This window comes from Leucopleurus acutus (assembly GCF_964270905.1).
Source record: "Leucopleurus acutus genome assembly, chromosome: 10".
Lineage (NCBI taxonomy): Eukaryota > Metazoa > Chordata > Mammalia > Artiodactyla > Delphinidae > Leucopleurus > Leucopleurus acutus.
In genome coordinates, this window is record NC_139153.1 from 41,131,498 (window position 1) to 41,153,206 (window position 21,709).

The window sequence follows — 21,709 nt, forward strand, 5'->3', positions numbered from 1 at the left end:
TGAGACAGGCTCTGGACCTGCATGACATGCCTAAAAACCAACAAAAAAGCCAAAATAATCCCCAAGTGAGAAACAATGATGATAAAGCACTAACAGACAGTGACAACATACATATATGTGTGTTTACACACACACACACACACACACACACACGATATAAAAAAGAGTTAGTAAAGGATGTCTAGTCTCTTATACTGTCGGTTGCTAAAACGGAATACCATAGACTGGGTGGCTATAAACTACAGAAATTTATTTCTCACAGTTTTGGAGGCTGAAAGTTGGAGATCAGGGTGCCAGAACGGCTGAGTTCTGGTGAGGACCTTCTTCTGGGTTGCACAGTTTTCTCCTTGTATCCTCAGGGCAGACAAGGAGAGAACTCAATGGACTTTTATAAGGGCACTAATCCCATTATTCATGCAGGCTCCACTCTCATGACCTAATCACCTCGCAAACGTCCCACCTTCTAATACTATTATCTTGGGGGACAGAATTTCACATATAAATTTGTGGGATGGAGTACACATTCAGTCCATAACACACACCTCCATCCAATTGTTTGCTGGTAAAATCCGATTCAAAATTACATTGGAAATTTTAAAAAAACTACAAAAATATCTGATCTTATGAACCTCCCTAAGAGTTTAGCTAATGGCTTTATGTATTCTTGTTTCTCCTTCCAAAAATAACAGACTCACAACCCTTTCAAGTTATCCTACTTCATCTTACCATGTCATTTTTGCAGGAAAGTGATTAATAACCTTTTCTTAAAAGACATTTCCTCTAAGGCCTTTAAGAACCACCCAGAAGACGGGACCCGCAGCTCCCAGATGCTGGGATGGGGGCAGAATACGTACAGCTCCAGGTGGAGGTGTGGGTGGTGGAACGCAGCCCGGCGACAGGCGGACGGGGCCCAGCCGACCCAGCGGGGGCGGGAGGTAGGAAGGGGCGTCCCCAGAGATCGGCTTTAGGGCGAATCCCCAGCCTAGCTCCGCTTCCGTACTTGCTGAGGGGACGAGATGAAGAGGCAACAGGGAGAAAAAGCGAGGAAAAATAAAGGAGAGGGGGGCGAGAGGCACGGGAGAAGCGGCGACCGCCTTACCTCAGAGCCCGCAGGCCCGGGGGAGGGGCCCTCGGCGCCGCTGCGGACTCCAGCGCTCCGGGAGGGCAGGCCTTCGAGAGCAGCGGAGCAGGCACGCTAGTGTCCCGGCGGGCTCGGGCTGTTTCCCCGTCGTCGCCGGCAAACAACCCCGGGGCGCGCCGGGTCACGCCTCAGCGCCCCGCCGCCACAGCGGGCCCGAGGGAGGGTTCGCGGCGCAGCGGCTCTCGGCCGGGGCGGGCCAACGGCGCTCAGGCCTGGGGCTTATTGTTCCAGGAAGTCGCTGGCGAAGTCGGGCCGGGTCCGCGGGCTGCGCACAGCCCCTCCCGCTCCTCCCGCTCCTCCTGCTCCTCCCGCTCCGGCCTGAGGACAACCGGCAGCTGCCGGCGAGCCGACTGGCGGCGGACTCGCGGCGGGTGCGTGTCTCTTTAAGGGGCCGGGCCTGTGCTGCAGAGGGGAGGGCGGGGTTAGCGTCGCTCCCGGTGTGAGTGTGTGGGGGAGAGAGCGGCGGGCGGGCGCCGGAGGGAGGGAGCGAGCGAGCGAGCGAGCGAGCTAGCGACGCGGGCCGCCCCTGCCGCCGCCGCCGCCGCCGCCGCCGCTGCCGCGGTCGGACCAGCGGCCTTCTCCCCTCCCCTCCCTCCCGTCGCCCTGCCGCGGGGAGGGGGCTCGCGTCGCCGTCTCCAGCCGCTCCCGATGAAGCAGCTGCCGCCGCAGCCGCCTCCGAAGATGGGGGATTTCTACGACCCCGAGCACCCGACCCCTGAGTAAGTATCAGCTCAGCGGCTTCCCGCTGCCCTCGGCCGCCTCAGCGCAAGCCGAGGGCGGCGCGTCCTGACGGGTTGTGGCGCGGAGAGTAACGGGCCTGCGGTGGACTCGCGCAGGCGGCGTGGGGAGCAGGCCCGCGCCGCTGCCACCGGCCCCTTGTCCGGGCCGCCGCGGGCCGGAGGTTGGGCCCGGCGTTGGCGCCGCTACTCGCGTCGCAGCGGCGGTTGGGCCGGGCCGGTGGGGGAGGGGCGGCGCGGCCTCTGCCGCCACCGCCGCGTCTGCACCGACCCGGCCGGCCCAAGGCTCGGCGGTCTCCTCCGGCTCCTCGCGGCCTGCGCGGACCGCGCTACAGACGAAGGGGCCAAGTCGGAGGAGCAGCCGGTGCCAGACTCGGCGAGAGGGCACCGGCGAGGGTAGGCCGCGAATCCCCGGGCTCGGGTGAAAGCCTGGCCCGTCGCCTGGCGTACCGGCGACGGCGGCTCCGACCGGAAGGGCCTAGCGTGCGTCTCTCGGCCCAAGGCGGCCGAGGGCCCCGCGCTGCAGTCTCGGTTTTGATTTTTTTTCCCCTGGAACGCGATCCTGGCCTGGTAGTGCTTCCGGCTTCATATTCTGCACCTTTGGCATTTCGGTTTTGTAATGGTGGTGAGGTTTGAGTGGCCCCAATGTTGAGGTGACACCGGGTTGGTTTTTCCGCCCGAAGGTGAAAGCATCCGCAGGGGCATGCGTTCTCTATTAGATTATGAGATTTGCACACTTTCGGACACTCTACTTCCTTGGTAGCAGCAACCTCTTACCCTGAACGGATGACTTTCTACTCCTTTTGAAGACTTTGGTAAAAAGCAAGAATCGTTTGAGGATTCTCTAAACAGACAGTGCTTTAGAAAACCGAAATATCGTTTTGCCCAACAGTGTTTTCAGCCTAGGACATTTTTACATTTCTGTTGTGGACTGTGTCTGCTACTGTATCTGATCTCTCAAGAGAGCTTCCACTCCAGAACCTGGATTCACTTCTTTTTCTGCATCCTCACAAGACTATTGTTTTAAAAAGCTATCCTTAAACTCCATTTGCTGGTGTTGGTTGAAGTCTAGACCTACGAATATGACTCATTTCAAACTTAACAGTTGATAGGGATTTCAAATGAAATTCACTTTTATGACCAGAATGATTCCAAGAGATATGTTCTTTTGACACATTTTATCTTAGTTTTGGTGTGGCTCTTTATAGGCTTTTGGTTTGAGACTTGGAAAACCTCAAAAAAAAAATTCTGTATCATGATCCAATAAATGCTTATTGAGCACTTGTCCTGTCTAAAACAACATGCTAGCTCCTGAATGGGCTAAGTGGCTGCTTTCAGTTCCTTTTACCAGGTTGTATGGTGAAGTCCAGAAGCTTTAAGTATCACATTCTTACACTTCTTGGGGGAAAACATAATTTTTCATACTACATGGGAAAATGGACTCAGAAGTGCATCTCTGATAGATGTGAATGTGGCGAGGAATCAAGAATGTTTTATTTTTTATATAACGTCTTGGAGTTTTTATTTTCACCGCTCTTTGGCAGTGGAGATTTCTAATTTCTAGCAGAGACTAAGTGCTAAAATACATGTGTGTATGTGTGTGTATTAACCTACTTGGAGTATGTAAAGAATTATAAAATGTTTTATTTCATAATACTCTAAGAATTGGAAGGGGTCTTGATAGGAGCCATCCTGAACGATATCCCCTGTTTGACAGTTGCCGGAATTGAAGTCTAGATAAGTGAAGTGACAGCAAATCCTATGAGGTAGTATGTATAAACTAGTTAGGGTTTGTAATATTGGAGAGAGAAAAGCGGTATAGTGGAGGGTTAAAGAACTTGGATTTCAGAGTCAGGCAGACCTGTGTTTGAACACTCGTTGAACCTTGAACAAGTGATTTGATCTCTCCAAGTTTGAGTTTTCTAATCTTTGAAATAGGTGTCATAATGGAAGCAACCTCATAGGGCTTTTGGGAGAATCCATGAGAATAACATATGGAAAGCAGTTGGCCCAGAGCATGGCACGGGTAAGTGCTTCTAGCTGGGGTCATCAAGGAACACTTAAGAGGATTTTAAGTCAAGCATGAAAAGATTAGGTGGGCTGGAGAGGTGGTGCCATGGCTGCGGGGGAGGAATGACCAAGTGACCTTTTTAGACTTCAGATAGTTTGAAATGCTTCTTAGACACATGAAGAAATGAAGCATGAAACTTAAACTCAGTTTGATTGAAGGAACAGTTGGAACCTGATGTTCTGTGTTTGCCTTCTACCAAGTATTTAATCAGACACAGCTGTAAGACCTGGCTTTTCCTGTGGCATATAGGATTGTGTTTCAGGTGAAAGTGGCTGTAATCACCTGAGTATCTGTGTGTTAGGTGTCTGCTGTTGGGCAGGCCCCAGGCCAGGTGTTGAGGGCACTACAAATTAGATCCAGTCAGAGTCTTCAAGGAATTCTTCTAATGAGAGACACAGGCAAGTACTTTACAATGATAGAAGTGCTGTTTTTAAAATATATGCATGTTTACTTTGTGCCAAACATAGGCATACTAGAGGTGAGTGGTGTACGAAACAATTTTGCTTGTGTGGGCACCCCTCCTAGTGCGGGGTGAAAAACAATAAATAATAATGGAATGTTCAAAGATAAGTGCTTTGGAAAATGGAGCACGGTAAGGGGGATTCAGAATTTCTGGGGTAGATGTTGAAATTTAAAATGAGGTGAACTGGGTGAGCCTTCTTGAGAGTGATATTTAGGCAAAGACTTAAAAGGGAGAAAGTTAGCCTCGTTAACATTTGGGGAAAAAGCTTTCCAAGTAGAGGGAATAGTTTGTTCCAAGGTGCTGAGGCCGACCTGGTGAGTTCTGCTCAGTATGGCTAGAATGGAATGAACAAAAAAGTAATAGTACATTATGTTGGGGTGGGGTACAGATTTCACAGGGCTTGGTAGAGGCTTTATAAGGACTTTGCCTGGAGTTTTCAACCAAGGAATGACATGATCTGCTTTCAGCTTCTGAAGGATCTCTCAGTTTGTAGGGGGGAACAACAGTAGAGGCAGGGAGACTTACAATTTTAAGAAAGTTAGAAATCTGGGAGGGAGATGCTGGTGACTTGTATCAAGGTGGTAACAGGAGATAGAAATGGTTGAATTCTGGATATATTTTGAAGATCAAACCAGTACGATTTGTTGATAGATCAGATGTGGCATGTAAGAGAGGAGTCAAGGATGATTCCAAGAGTTTTGGTCTGAGCAGTGAGAAAGATGGGATTGCCGTCAACTAAGATAGGGATGACCGTGAGAAGAACAGGTTTGGGGAATAGATTAGGAGTTCAGTTTTAGACGTGGTAAGTTTGAGATGCCTGTTACACATACTGGTTGAATTGATATCCAAGTCTGGAATTTAGGGGAAGGGTCTGGACGAGAGATAAAACTTTGTAGTCATCAACTTAAGTAGTATTCAGAGCCACAGGACTGGATGAGATCACCGAGAGATCCAGTGTAGAAAGAGGGAAGGACCCAGGATTGGTCCTTTTTTAAACTGCAGTGTTAAGAGGATTAATATAGTGGGCAGTGTTAACATGGATGGCATCCATAAACTTAGGGGGAAAATTACCTCTTCACTAACCTCTAACTAGAAGTTGGCATTCCTTTTAATTATTAATGTAAACAGCAAACTACAGTACTATTAACAGTACCTGTGATTTTACTACTAGTACAAATCACAGATATTATATTGTGATTATTGTAGATATCTCAAAATATTATTTATGTTCATCATTACAGAGAAATTACAGTAAATAGGAGATTCACCAGTAGATTGTTGAGAAGCATATATATACTACTGTATCATACATTTGAGTTTTTTGTCCCCAAGGTAATTGGTCACCTTTGTTTATTTCATATATTTAAAAATACTAAGCTGAGAAGGAATTTGCAGGCTTCATCAGACTGCAGAATGGTCCAAGGCACAATAAAATGTTAAACCCTTGAGCTCTGGATCCTAATTCCTGGTTTAGAATCTCACCTCTTTTACTTAATAGCATTATGAACCTGGGCAAATTTTGTAATGACTCTGTGCCTTAGTGTCCTTATATGTAAAGTCAGGATCATAACAGTATTTTCTACAAAGGGTTTTATGAGGATTTAAGAATTAGGACAGTGTTAACTTTTATTATTAGTATTGGATGGAAAGATGCAGCTAGAAAGAACAGTACTTTACAAGGCACCATAATATGAAAAGCATGGTGAATTTGGCAAAAATAAAGTTTATTAACTGGGAAAAAATACTTCAGCATGTCAAATAAAATATAAAGCAGTGAGGATAGTCGTGTTCTCATAAAATTCTCATAATTATGTAAGTTACAATGGGGATAGAGATGCCATAGGAAGCCAACTGAAAGAATAACGTGGTCACCAGATTCTACATATGGTCTGGACCTTTAGTAGCTTTGCAGGCAGTACATAATTCAGTTTTTGTTATTTTATAAGAGAGAAATAGCTTTGTAGTGATTGAGGTATGTTCTACAGGCCAGGGTACAGTCTTTGGTAGGTACATGGGAGGCCAAAATATTACTTGGAGGCTTTCCTGGTGATCACAGAGAGCCTGGTGGAACTATCCTAGTACTTAGGATAGAGTATACCTCTCCAGAATTCATGTCCCTCTTTGCTCTTGCCTTATCTAGATTTCAGGCCCACCATTCTTCTACTGACACACTATGTCTTTAGAAAGGTATGAAGCAACTGTTGATACAGTTGTGTTTTCCTAAGAAATGTTCAAACTGCCAAGACATATCTATCAATCATACTTTTCTAGTGTTAGTGGGACTTTTGTGTTTCAAATCTTCTCTGCCACTTTTCACTGTAGTGATTAATTTATTTAATCTATTCCCCTTTAGATTGAAATGCATTATGATTTACTCTAACAGATATTTATAATTATTTTTCTTAACCCTGATATTTAGTGTTGTTCTATGAGCATTGTCAGTTTTTTCAGAGAAGCTATAATAGTCATATGCTAGAATCAAAAGTTGACTTGCTTCATCATTTCTGTTAATTTTTCTGGGATACTATAGAGCATCTTATTTTGTAATGCATTAAGGGCCATTATTGTAAGACCCTGAGAGACATTTCATATTAGAAACAAACATTTACACCTAGCGTAACTGAAAGTCAGGTTTAGAATTCTTCCTTTCCCTTTCCCTCTAGAGAGATCCACTCTCTAGAGGGAAGGAATCTTTTATTTTGAAAAAAAAAACCAAACTTGCAGGGAAATTTAAAGAATAGTATAGTGAACTCCCATATTTTCACCTAGATTGACCAGTAGTTGAAATTTCACCACGTTTGCTTTATCTTTCTATATAAAAACATATAAACCTGTGTTTGTTTATTTTTGGCTGAACCATTTGAGAGTAAGGTGTAGGCTCCATCACCCTTCACCGCTGAATAGTTCATAGTATTACCTAAGAATAAGCATTCTCTTAGATAACCAACGTGCAGTGATTAAATTCAGGCAATTTAACATTTATAATATTACACCTGATATATGTTCATATTTAAAGTGTGCCTGTTATCCCAATAGTGTCCTCTTTTTTCAGTCTGGGATTACACATTGGATTTAATTGTCATGTCTCTTAGTCTTCTTTATTCTGAGGATAGAGCTTTAAATTCAAGGTTTGAAGGCACTTTACTACTATTATCTCTTTGTACTAACCATCAATGTGATATTTTGAAAACAATAACAATGTCTGGTAATAGTTTTGAAATGGCTTCTTTTTTAATTTTTATTTATTTATTTTTTTGGCCACGCCGAGCGGCATGCTGGATCTTAGTTCCCTTACCAGGGTTCGAACCTGTGCCCCCTGCATGGAAGCGCAGAGTCTTAACCACTGGACCACGAGGGAAGCCCTGAAATGGTTTCTTTTTTTAATTACCAAAACAATAAATGCTTATTGCGAAAGGGTAAGATAATACAGATGTTTATAGAGGAAAAAGTAAAAATCCACCTTTAGCATCTCTTTCTGGCTCCATCTCTTCAAATCCCACATTCAAGAGGTAACCACTACTGACAATTTAGTGTATACCTTTCCAGACCTTTTGTTTTTGTCTACTACACATATTGTATCATCTACATACTTGCGTTTACGTATAAGATGTGCTTATCTTTTTTTAACAGGGAATATTCTATACTGTGGATGTCCTATGTTAAGTTGCTTTGTTTTCTTACCATGTTAAGGAGTTTAAAAGGGCCTTAGGATATGTGCTGTGTGGAAAGTGTCTCCTCCCAAGTATATCTGGTAGTTTATGATGGTGTTTTGAGATTCTCTTTAGAGTTTGATTCCTATATTTCTCTCTTTTCTTTTTTAAAATTTTATTTTTTTGTCCATGCTTATTTCTGTTTGTCCTGTCTGGTGCTGATGTATTAAATAGCTTTTATTCCTGCCCTTTGATTAGTTGGTTGCTTATTTTAAAAACTCAAGGTATTTAAGTATAGTCTCTTGAAAATGGTTGATTTGAAGCTAGCCAACAAACTAGCCAACTGAAAATTCAATAGGTTTGTTTTTTTTTCATAATGGGAATTATATTTGGAAGTGTACTTTCATGGATTCAAATGAGAGGCAATTTTTGTCATTCTTGGTTACCATACACTAATCAGGTGTTGTATTTGAGTCCCTTAGCTTTAGAATTAATGTATAATGTCCTTTATGTTTAATTTGGTAGTTTTTTTTTTAATCAAGCTCGATGGTTGCTTCAATATCTTTTACAGCTGAGCAAATACTTTGGTCATTTAGATGGAGGTTTAAAGTTGGTGTGAATTCCTAAAGATGCTTTTTATTTTAGAATGCCTTTTCTGCCGATGCTAACGTCTCACAAGTGAAAATATCCTTAAAATGGTGCGGGTATTGATAGGAATTTGATCGTGCTGGCAGGCTGCTACCAGGTCTGCTTATTGGGAGCACTGCTGTGAGCTTGTAAAAACCTGGAGCAAGTGGTGGTTTCTGACTGTAGCTCTTCCTGCTGCCCACTTCCTGCCAAGTGCAGTGACTCTCTTTGGGGAGGGCTGTATAGTAATCACCAATATTTGCTTCATGATTAGCTCTTTGGAGACTCATGGACTAACTTGTATTTTGAGTCTTTTGTGTGATATTTTGCTTCTTGGTGGATAGTTGTTAATTACATATGCTCTACTTTAGTAGGCAGAAGGTGCCATGTTTAAGATTTCTATGAATTTTGTATGAATGTAAATTAGAGCTAACATTTTTCATAAATTGTATCGATGGATGCAAAAACCTTTTTTTGGAAGTCCATTTTTCTGAACCTGAGCACACAGACTTTCTAAAATTGCCTGGTTAAATATATAACTCTTCCATTAATTTCTCAATTCTAGTATCTATATCAACTCTAAAACATAAGCTACACATTTTATGGTACTGCTTCTGTGCTGAAAGTTTAGTTAAGGATTATCTATAGTAAACAGTTGAATTTTGTTGAGGTACAACAAAACATTTTGTTAGAAATATGTGAAAATGTACTACTAAAGTTTTCCTCAAGGTCACCATCATAGGTATCTTATTTAAGCTTAAGTTTACTGTATCCATTAAAAAATTAAAAAATCTGTTATGGGTGTATTATTATTTAGGAAACCAATTGTATAAATTATGAGAAATATGGAGTTTTCTTGGCAGATTAACAGCAGTTTGACGAATTAATGTTAATAACTACATAGTAACAAATTGAAACAGTGGTAGTTGAGTATAAAACAAGTATTTCCCCAGTTATAGAATGCTCACGTGTGTTATAGAGAGACAGTGAGACTACCAAAAAATACTTGGTGCTCACCTTTCTTTGACTCCTTTTCTTTATTACTAGAGAAGATACTGATAGTGTCAGAGGATATGAAATTGGAGCAGGAGTTGGAACCAATGATAGGACATTTTTTCAGTTGTACATATGCTAGCTGCAAAATTTGTTACCTGTGTGCTTTTGTGAAATGTACTCATTGCTTAAGTATTTTCATTATTATTTTTTTCCATGTAAGTATTTTAAAAGATGTATTTGTATACATGTGTATTTTTATAATTCTCCAACTTTTAAGATACTTTGGGTGGTTACTAATACACAGCATCAAGAAAGACTAACATTTCATTGGAGCCTGTCTGTCTTAGCATTCATCCGTTCTCTTGCATGATCTAGACTTGTTGGTTCTGTTGCTAGGACCTAAGGGATTTTGTAGTTCTATGTACCAGAAAATCCAAGGACCATGATGAATATGTTTTAGAGACTTATTCTTTTAAATGGAGGAATCCCAGTGACTAGCAGCTGGGAACATAGTAGTATGTGCTTAGTATTGATAAATGTTTGAGTTGACCTGATTCTTCATAACTATCATTATTCTATTTTCCTCATAGAGTGAATAGCAGCATTAATAATAACTGACATTGAAAGACCGTTTTAAATAACTATTACATTAGGAGAGAGGAGGTCAGGGTACTGAGTGGTATGTGTTGAGCTGATGAGAGTGATTGGTGCTCAAGACACTTTTTAGTCTTCTGTTGATCCTGGTGGAGACAAACTAATGAAAATTAGAGATCTCATGGTGGTGGTCTGAGAGAGATTATGACAGCTGCCTTTGCTGGGACAGTGTAGTGTGCTTTGTTACATCCCCCGCGCCCCCGCCCCAGTCTTTTTAGTTGTTTTATACTTGGGTGTTTTCCGGAATGGATAACCTATTTAAACTAGGCCTGTGTGCTTTTACTCTTGTTTGTCTTTTATTCAAATCCTTCAGCTCAACAGTTTCATTTATCTCTTTATGAATATTAGGGGCCAAAAGGAAGTGAGGAAGCTACAAATGCAGTGGTAAATCAAGGGGTGTTTTTGGATATACCATAAAGCTGTGACATTGAAAAATGGTAGAAAACGTGGTACTCTAAAAATTGAGGCTTTTGTTGCTCTGTAGGATAGTTGATGCTTTTTTTTTAAGTGTAATTGCTTAGCTCTATAATTTTCTTTTTTAAAAATTTTTTATTGAAGTATAGTTGATTTACAATGTTGTGCCCATCTCTGCTGTACAGCAAAGTGACTCAGTTATACACATATAGATGTTCTCTTTTTTATATTGTTTTCCATTATGGTTTATCCCAGGAGATTGGATATAATTCCCTGTGCCTAGGACCTTGTTATTTATCAATTCTAAATGTAATAGTTTGCATCTAACAACCCCAAACTCCCAGTCCACCCCTCTCCTTCCCCCACTTCACCTTGGCAACCACAAATCTGATCTTTATGTCTGTGAGTCTGTTTCTGTTTTGTAGATAAGTTCATTTGTGCCATATTTTATTTTATTTATTTTATTTATTTTTTATTTTTTTGCGGTACGCGGGCCTCTCACTGTTGTGGCCTCTCCTGTTGCGGAGCACAGGCTCCGGACGCGCAGGACCAGCGGCCATGGCTCACGGGCCCAGCCGCTCCGCGGCATGTGGGATCCTCCCAGACTGGGGCACAAACCCGTGTCCCCTGCATCGGCAGGTAGACTCTCAACCACTGCGCCACCAGGGAAGTTTTAGATTCCATATATAAGTGATATTATATGGTATTTGCCTTTCTCTTTCTGACTTACTTCACTTAGTATGATAGTCTCTAGGTCCATCCATGTTGTTACGAATGGCATTAGTTCATTCTTTTTTATGGCTGAGTAGTATTCCATTGTACATATGTATCATATCTTCTTTATTCATTTCTCTGTCAATGGACATTTAGGTGGTTTCTGTGTCTTGGCCACTGTGAATAGTGCTGCTATGAACATAGGGGTGCATGTATCTTTTTGAATTATAGTTTTGTCTGGATATATGCCAAGGATTGGGATTGCTGGATCATATGGCAACTCTATTTTTAGCTTTTTGAGGAACCTCCATACTGTTTTCCACAGTGGCTGCACCAATTTACATTCCCACCAACAGTGTAGGAGGGTTCCCTTTTCTCCACACCCTCTCCAGCATTTGTTGTTTGTAGACTTTTTTAAGTTTTATTTATTTAATTAATTAATTTTTTGCTGCGTTGGGTCTTCCTTGCTGTGTGTGGGCTTTCTTTAGTTGGCAGCGGGCAGGGGCTACTCTTTATTGTGGTGCGCGGGCTTCTCATTGCAGTGGCTTCTCTTGTTGCAGAGCACAGGCTCTAGGCGCACGGCTCCAGAGCGCAGGCTCAGTAGTTGTAGCACATGGGCTTAGTTGCTCCGCAGCATGTGGGATCTTCCTGGAACAGGGCTCCAACCTGTGTCCCCTCCATTAGCAGTCATATTCTTAACCACTGTACCACCAGGGAAGCCCTTACTTGTGGACTTTTTAATGATGGCCATTCTGACCGGTGTGAGGTGGTACTTCATTGTAGTTTTGATTTGCATTTCTCTAATAATTAGCAGTGTTGAGCATCTTTTCATGTGGCTATTGGCCATCAGTATGTCTTCTTTGGAGAAAAGTCTAGTTGGGTCTTCTGCCCATTTTTTGATTGGGTTTTTGATTGTTATTGAGTTGTATGACCTGTTTGCATAATTTGGAAATTAAGCCCTTTTCCATCACATCATTTGCAAATATTTTCTCCCAGTCTGTAGGTTGTCTTTTTGTTTATGGTTTCCTTTGCTGTACAAAAAGCTAAAAGTTTGATTAGGTCCCATTTGTTTACTTTTGCTTTTATTTCTATTGCCTTGGGAGACTGACCTAAGAAAACATTGCTAGGATTTATGTCAGAATGTTTTGCTTACTTTTTCTTCTTGGAATTTTATGGTGTCATGTCTTATATTTAAGTCTTTACGCTCCACGGCTGTGATTTTAAAGGGCATGGGAGCTAGTGCCTTCATTTCACAGAATAAGGAAGGAAAAGAAGGCCCAAAGAAGTTCACACTATGCTCCCTAGCTAGTTTAATGGTATACCACAACTTGAGCAGAGGTCTCTTCATTTACCAATTTGTCAAAGACTATCTTTTTAACGGTATTAAGAAATAATATTTGGAATAGCTGCCATTCATAATCAGCTGGATTTCTGTATTCTGAGTTTTCCTAGAGGTCTTCTGGATTAGTTTTGAGGTGCTTATAATAGTTCAATTTGGAAGGTGCAGGTTGGTTGAGTTGGTTCTTTCCTCTGACTTTGCAGATATGTATTCTAGAGGATTAGAGGCCTGGACATCATTTCAGCAAAAGGTACACTGGATATGTGGATCATCCAGGTCTGCCCCTTTGGCCAAGTGCCTTTAGTCTGAAATCTGCATTGGAAATGAGCTTCTAGGAACTTTTAATCCCATATGAAACTCAAGCCTTGGTTTGTTGTCTTTCCATAAACTGAGGAAAACTATGAGAGGTACACATGTAGAGAACTTGCCTTTTTTTGAGAGGCGTAATGTTTGTTTTTATGCCTTTCACGTGTCATGCATACTACTGCACCGCTGCTTGTGCCTTTTTTTTTTGTCTTACCAGTGCATACTGTGTCCAGGTACTGAGGTAGTCCTAGTTCAAGGGTGCTCTTAGGACTTTAACTCATAGGTTTTGGACAGATGGACACAGTTCATAAGTAGCAATAATGAACATATTTGTGGGAGCATAAGATGCCAAAGAGACATTCCTCATTGCGGATACTAAGGAATCTAAGTAGTTGCGGATTAACAGGAGAGGCTATACAGTCATGGTTACTTTGAAATAAGAAACTTGAGTGTAACTTGCTAATGTCTGTAGATGTTTTTTCTACTTGAAGAATTGTTTGGGAAATGGGGACCATTATTACTTTAACTTAAGTTCTTGTCAGTTGAACATCATTAAGACCCTAATTCAATTAATCTCTGATTTAGAAATTTACATTATTCAAGGTTAATTTTAAAACCAGTGCTTATTTTATGGTGCTGTAGAGGTAGAAAGAAGGTACACAAGTTTGGCAAATATTTAAATTGAACCTGGATCATACTTTGAAATTTCCCTGTTAGTAAATTTTCTTATCTTTAGTCTTCATTAAAAGAAAGATTGAGGAGGGTAAGTAACATTGTTTTGTCTGTTTCATTAATGTTTCAGGTTAGTTACATTATAGTTTAAACCTAGGTTTGCTAGAGTAATTTTTTTTCTTTTTTTTTTTTAGTCCATCAGTGAACATAATACTTTGATTTTGGAAGAGGCACAATGTAGAACGGGGTTGGCAAACAGGCCACTGGGCCAAATCCAGCCTGCCTGCATGTTTTCTTACAGCCTGTGAACTAAGAATGATTTTATATTTTTAGATGGTTAAAAAAAATCAAAAGAATAATATTTTGTGACATGTTAGAAATTTCAACTTCATATCATTTTATGTCCATAAATAAAGTGTTACTGGAACACAGCTATGCTCGCTCATTCACAGCAGTCTGTGGCCCCTCCCGCCAGTCCTCCCTCCATCCCTCCCTCTCTCCCTCCCTTCCTTCCTTCCTCTCTTTCTCTCTCTTTCTTGTCTTTATTGAATTTGTTACAATATTGCTTCTGTTTTATGTTTTGGGTTTTGGCCAGGGAGGCATGTGGGATCTTAGCTCCCCAACCAGGGATCAAACCCGCACCCTCTGCATTGGAAGGCGAAGTCTTAACCACTGGACCACCAGTGAAGTCCCTGTCTATGACTGTTTTCACAAAAAAACGTTGGGAGTTGAGTAGTTGTGACAGAGACTGCAGGGCCTGCAAAGCCTAAAATACTTACTTTCTGTCTCTTTATAAAAAATTTGCATACACTTGCTCCAGAGCACTAATGAACAATCATATATTGAGTGTCTCATTTTCAAGACTGCTTATGTACAGTTTTTAAATGTGTTACATTTTCCAGAAAGCATGACCCATCCCAGTTTCATGCTTTTATTTTATTATTTATTTATTTTTAAAAATTTACTTGTTTAGGGGCCTCCCTGGTGGCGCAGTGGTTGAGAGTCCGCCTGCCGATGCAGGGGACACGGGTTCGTGCCCCGGTCCGGGAAGATCCCACATGCCACGGAGCGGCTGGGCTTGTGAGCCATGGCCACTGAGCCTGCGCGTCCAGAGCCTGGGCTCCGCAACGGGAGGGACCACAACAGTGAGAGGCCCGCGTACCGCAAAAAAAAAAAACAAAAAAACTTTGTTTATTCATTTATTTTTGGCTGCATTGGGTCTTTGTTGCTGCACGCGGGAGCTCTCTAGTTGCAGCGAGCAGGGGCTACTCTTTATTGTGATGCGTGGGCTTCTCATTGCTGTGGCTTCTCTTGTTGCGGGACATGGGTTCTAGGCGTGCGGGCTTCAGTAGTTGTGGCACATGGGCTCAGTAGTTGTGGCGCCCGGGCTTCGTTGCTCCGCGGCATGTGGGATCTTCCTGGACCAGGGCTCAAACCCGTGTTCCCTGCATTGGCAGGCAGATTCTTAACCACTGTGCCACCAGGGAAGTCCCCAGTTTCATGCTTTTAGAGTGGCTTGGTAAGAAGCCCCAACTTGGCATTAGAGTGGTGATATCACAGGTTGGAATAATTACTTGTATTTTATGTTTCTCTCTTTTTTTTTTTTTTTTGTGCGATACGCGGGCCTCTCACTGTTGTGGCCTCTCCCGTTGCCGAGCACAGGCTCCGGATGCGCAGGCCCAGCGGCCATGGCTCACGGGCCCAGCCGCTCCACGGCATGTAGGATCTTCCCGGACCGGGGCACAAACCCGTGTCCCCTGCATCAGCAGGCGGACTCTCAACCACTGCGCCACCAGGGAAGCCTCTTTTTCTCTTTTATAATAAGCTTTCAAGGAAAGAGTTTTAAAATTTCATATTCTTCTCATACTAGTCAGGAGAACAGAATTTAACGTGAGGAATTGGTTAAAAGCGTTTTTGGAGAACTAAGAAAATGAAAAGGGGACACTGAGGTAACAGAAAGGCAGAAGTAGCTACTTGCCCTAGGGCTGGGAGAAAAAAGGGAAGAGGGTGTGGTTACCAGAACCCAGAAGCTTGGAGTAGGGCCCCTCTTGGAGCTGAAATTTCCAAAGGAGGGGTATTGGACAACTGGTTCTTGTGTGTGAGGAATTGCAGTCAGGTTGGTCTGGGATTTTGGAAAAAAGGTAGAAACTGGAATCAGTGCCAGGATGAAATGCATTAATGGGTCCATACACATAGAAACTGTGACCAATAATAAGGAGCATATATATTCCTTCTTATTCTTCCAGCCTTTGATTCTTCCTCTAGCACATGCTATTACTATCAAAGGAGAAATGTAGTTTATAGGGTCCTAATCATACTTTAACAAACTAGAGTGTGGAAAGTGTGGGCTAGAAGCTGGAAGAAATGTCTTAATAAATGGCATGTGGTCTAAACATATTGAAAATTTCTCAAAGCCCCAGGTAAAAAATGATTGTAGTGTATTTTCAGGAATCTGGGAAGGAAAAAAGAAATCCAAAAGAAGATTTTTGGATGAGCACTGTGAAGCTTCTGGGAACCTTTTTGTTTGGTTTTGTTTTTTAAAGTCATAAGGTCTGTTGAATCCCCACACATTGCACTCTTCTGGAGGCATTGTTTTAAAGTGAAAGCCTGGCTTTCTGTTTTCCTTGGTCTGTTGGGTACGATAGGAGTGAAAGGAGTGAAGAATAGAACTTTATTAGCAGTTAAACCCTAACATACAGAAAGTGGACACTTTCTGTATATGCTTCAACTTAGCATTGTCTGCTACCACAAAGTAGAAAAATAAATACTTACTTTCTCATTGCAGTGGCTTCTCTTGTTTTGGAGCACGGGCTCTAGGCACTCAATTATCAATTACTTAGAAAGTAAGGGGTTCCAAATAGAATAAAGACAATTCATGCATGTTCTGGTTTAGTTAGTGTTTCTCAAACTGTCTGTGGTGAAAGACCAGGGTTTTTTTTTTAATTAATTAATTTTATTTATTTATTTTTGGCTGCGTTGGGTCTTCATTGCTGTGTGCGGGCTTTCTCTAGTTGTGGTGAGCGGGGGCTATCTTTGTTGCCGTGCGCGGGCTTCTCATTGCAGTGGCTTTTCTTGTTGCGGAGCGTGGGCTCTAGGTACGTGGGCTTCCGTAGTTGTGGCTGGCGGGCTCTGGAGTGCAGGCTCAGTAGTTGTGGCACATGGGCTTAGTTGCTCCGCAGCATCTGGGATCTTCCCAGACCAGGGCCCGAACCCATGTACCCTGCATTGGCAGGCGGATTCCTAACCACTGCACCACCAGGGAAGCCCCATGTTTATTTTCTAGTAGTGAAGACTGTTGTTAGAGAATATTTCAAATACGTAATTCAGATAGCTCACAGTTCTTATTTGTTGAGCACTATGTGGCAGGTGCTCTATGGAGGTTTCACTTTTTATTTTTTTAACTGAAGTGTAGTTGATTTACAGTATTGTGTTAGTTTCAGGTGTACAGCATAGTGATTTGGTTTTTTTGCAGATTATATTCCATTGTAGGTTATATTACAAGATACTGGGTATAATTCCCTGTGCTCTCCAGTCAATCCCTGTTGCTTATCTATTTTATGTATAGTAGTTTGTATCTGTTAATCCTTTACTCATTTGTCCCCTCCCCACCTTGGTAACCATAAATCTGTTTTCTGTGTCTGAGTCTCCTTCTGTTTTCTATAAAGATCCATTTGTATTATTTTTTAGATTGTACATATGATATCATATAGTATTTGTCTTTGTCTGATTTATTTCAGTAAGCATAATATTCTTTAGGTCCATCCACATTGCTACAAGTGGCAATATTTCATTCTTTTTTATGGCTGAGTAATACTCCACTCACTGTACGTATATATCCCATTGTCTTAAGCCAGTCTTCTGTTGATGCCACTTGGGTTGCTTCCGTGTCTTAGCTATTGTAAATAGTGCTGGTATGAACATTGGTGTATATGTATCTTTTTGAATTAGAGTTTTCATTTTTTCCGGATATATGCCCAGGAGTGGAATTGCTGGATCATACTGTAGTTCTATTTTTAGTTTTTTAAGGAACCTCCATACTGTTTTCCATAGTGGCTGCACGAAGTTACTTTCCCACCAACAGTGTATAAGGGTTCCCTTTACATCCTCTCTAGCATTATTTGTAGACTTTTTGATGATGGGCATTCAGCCCCGTTTGAAGTGATACCTTATTGTGCTTTTGATTTGCATTTCTCTAATAATTAGCAATGTTGAGCATCTTTTCATGTACCTGTTAGCCATCTGTATGTCTTTTTTTGGGGAAAATGTCTGTATTTAGGTCTTCTGCCCATATTTTGATTGGGTTCTTCCTGATACTGAGTTGTATAAGCTGTTTGTATGTTTTGAATATTAGCCCCTTGTCCGTTGCATTGTTTGCAGATATTTTCTGTACGGAGGATTTTAAATAGATATTCTCTGCTCATCATCTTTGAAGTAATTACAGTACTACTATCTCAGTTTTATAGATAATCTGTTTGGCCACCATTTCTCTTAGCATCTTAGGTTAAAAAGTATTGGAGTTGGTTTTCAAATCCAGTTTGACTGACTTTTCAAGCTTTTGCTCTTATATATTACTCTGTTATGCCTCCTCATCAGGTGTTTTGAAAACATATAATGGGGGAGAAAAGGAATTGGATGGAGCATGCCTTCTGGACAGAAGGCCCTAGAACAGAAAACTTTGGCTGAACCGTGTACTGGTTAGTGTTTACATAGTGTCAGCTTTGATTTTCAGTGCTGTCATCGGTGTAGATGGTAGGCATGAAAACCAGCTGCCTAGTTCAACTTCTGGGTATGGTATTAGTTACTGTTGTTAATTCTAAGTCATAGTCCTTTTATCATTTTATTTTACCCTTTGTTGTTTCTCTGTGAGGTGTGCATCTACCTTGTCAACTTGCAGTATTTCTTTGTCATAGAGCATAGGATTTGACCTCTTACAGTGAGTTGTTTATGTCACTTACTGCCCCTCTGTGATGGCGGGAATATTTTAGAGTGGCTAGGGACTTGACGGCTAGGGCTGTAGATGAGCTACATTTTCTAAATTGTAATATAGTATAACTTGATATTTGAGAAACAAAACAAAAAACCCATGGTATAGAAGTTCTGATATAATTCTATTTTATGGAATAGCTAGCTTTATTGTCATTATACATTATTATTATAATATAGTATTTATCTGGAATTTGGTATCTGGAAGTGGAAATTCCATCCAGACTTCTCATTTGCAAAATGATGTACAAAATACTCTATTGTTCTTAGGTTTACCTTGAGAACTCAAAAGATAATTTTCACACGAAATGAAAATTTAGCACAGATCCAGAGAGATTGGCAGATGGGTGGAAAATGGATTCAAATATTCAGAATATTAATATTCTCCTTCCCAAACACAAAACAGTTTTATATTTACCATTGCTGAGTTTTTTGTTTTTAAAGTCTCTCACCTTGAGTCTTTTCAAATAAAATGACTCTAAAGTAGGGACTTCCCTGGTGGTCCAGTGGCTAAGGTTCCACGCTCCCAATGCAGGGGGCCCAGGTTCGATCCCTGGTCAGGGAACTAGGTCCCACCTGCCGCATCTAAGAGTTCACATGCTGCAACTACAGATCCCACATGCCGCAACTAGGACCTGGAGCAGCCAAATAAATAAATAAATATATATATTTTAATGACTGTAAAGTAGAACTATGTATTGACGTTATTTGGCAAAAGTTAATTTATGGAAAATACTTCCCATCATAGCATAATGTTTACTGTGGTTACATATTTACGATTTTTGGGGGGGGGTTATTGTTGGGGAGTTAAATTCTTACAACCTTAGAGATAAGTGCTAAATCAGATGGGTGAATCCTGGTGATTACTTTTGCTTGGGTCAGGGGATAATGCTTAGCTACAACCTGGTGAATGGGCCCTGACTGTGGGTAAGTGGGTGATTGGATACTAAAAGGAATACATATCTTTTGCCAGCATACGTCTCTGCTTGCTGCATGTGCGCACATGGTCTCCTGTTGTTTACTTGTTTGGAGATTTGTTATCCTCTTTCATATTGCAATTAAACATTAAAAATTTTTTATTATGGAAAATTTCAAACATTCATACAAGAGAGAATGGTATAATGAATACCCCTTGCCCCTGCCCAGTGTACTCATCCAGCTTCAACAGTTATTAACGTTTTGCCATTCTGGTTTCATCTGTCCCCTACTGTTTTGTTGATGTTACTGGAATATTTTAAAGCATGCCAGATATTCTCTCATTTCATACTTTAATATATAGAAATAAGAGAGGCTTTAAAAATAACCACAATGCCATTATCATATCTAGTGCAATAGGCAGGAAATATTTAATGTTATTTAGTACATCATCCCTGTTCATTCTTTTAAAAAAATAGTTATGTAATTTTTTTAAAAGAATTTTTAAAAATATTTATTTATTTAGCTGCATTAGGTCTTAGTTGTGGCACACGGCATCTTCGTTGCTGCATGCAGGATCTTTCATTGTGGTGCATGGGCTCCACAGAGCGCTGGCTCAGTAGTTGTGGTGCAAGGGCCCAGTTGCTTTGCGGCATGTGGGGTCCGAGTTCCCTGGCCAGGGATCGAACGTCCCTGCTTTGGAAGGTGGATTCTTAACCACTGGACCACCAGGGAAGTCCCATTATGTGATTACTAGATCTCAAATCTCTCTTAATCTGTGATAGTCTCCTTATATGTTTGCTATATATTTTTTTGAGACTGGTAGTTACATCAGACCCCTCACCCCCACGACTGCCAGTAGTTTATCAGTTACCTATTGCATCATATGTGGGGGGCACATACCCTGTTGTCTTACTTTTAGTGATGTCAGAATTAATCAGTGGATTCTGGTCTAGTCACTCTGATCCATTCATTACAAAGTTCCTCATCAAACTTTAATCTACTGGGTTTTGCTGCCATTGATGATTGTTGCATTTATTAGCTAGAATTCTGCTATAAAGTACAGCTATTACTCACCATCTGTTTGATTGCCCTGAAACACAGACACATGATCATCAGGACTCTAGTTTGAACACTTCTGTTACTCTTTATTTCATGATACAGCCCCTTCTGTTGTTAGGCAGATACATTTACTATTATACCGAATCAAAATACATTTCTCTGAAACTTTTTACCCTTTTCTCCCAGTTTTGTGTAATAGCTAATAAATATTTGACTTAAAGAGCAAGGGCTCTGCAGTCAAACAGCCTGGATAATTGGCTCTGCCACTTTGCCAGCTATAACTGTAGGTTTCTTCATTTGTAAAAGTGGGAATACAAATACGTAGTATACCCTTCTTAGGTTTGAGGATCAGATGAGCTAGATGTATGTAAAGCATTTAACGAAGTACCTGAAAAATGGAAAATATTCTATTAGCTACTTGTAATGGTGATGGTGGTCTAATAATGGGGCTATAAGACAGTAGTATACATAATGTAATGAGGTTACTGAGAACTACCTTTAGCTCTTTCTGCTGTGATTTATTGACTAGTAGTAAAAATGAATTTCAGCATTTATGCATTCTGTGTTTTGAAGGTTATTTGGTAATGGATATCCCCTCTCCTACAATTTGCTAATGAGAAAAATAAAACAGATAATTTAAGAGATTTAACTCAAAGTAATGAATAAAAGTAGTGAAACTCATTTGTATGTAACAAGCCCTAAAATGTTCAAATTAGATCCCCATGCAGCCTAATTATGGGTTTTGGAGAACAAATTGCTTGAACAGGAGAACATAATTCACTTCATTCAAGTGTTCCTGCAAGCTGATTTGGAAGAAAAATTTAGAAACAGATTTCAGGTATATACAATTGTTAACATTCGGGATCATATTCTTGCCTTTCCTCACTGACTAGGAACTGTACAGCGAAACATTCGAGATCAGCTGTTTGTTTACAAAGTGATTTCTTGTTTAAAGAAAACAGCTT

At 41.2% G+C, this 21,709-nt stretch overlaps 1 protein-coding gene across 2 annotated transcripts in view; it reads left to right on the plus strand.

Moving 5' to 3' along the window:
* The first annotated feature begins 1,630 nt into the window (after positions 1–1,630).
* The window catches only part of SETD2 (SET domain containing 2, histone lysine methyltransferase), a 111,364-nt gene continuing 91,285 nt past the window's right edge, over positions 1,631–21,709 (plus strand). For both annotated transcript variants that reach the window (XM_082848710.1, XM_082848709.1), the window contains exon 1: positions 1,631–1,860. In XM_082848710.1, coding sequence (XP_082704836.1) covers positions 1,790–1,860 — 71 coding nt within the window. In that variant the 5' untranslated portion in view covers positions 1,631–1,789. The remainder of the gene's footprint in view (positions 1,861–21,709) is intronic.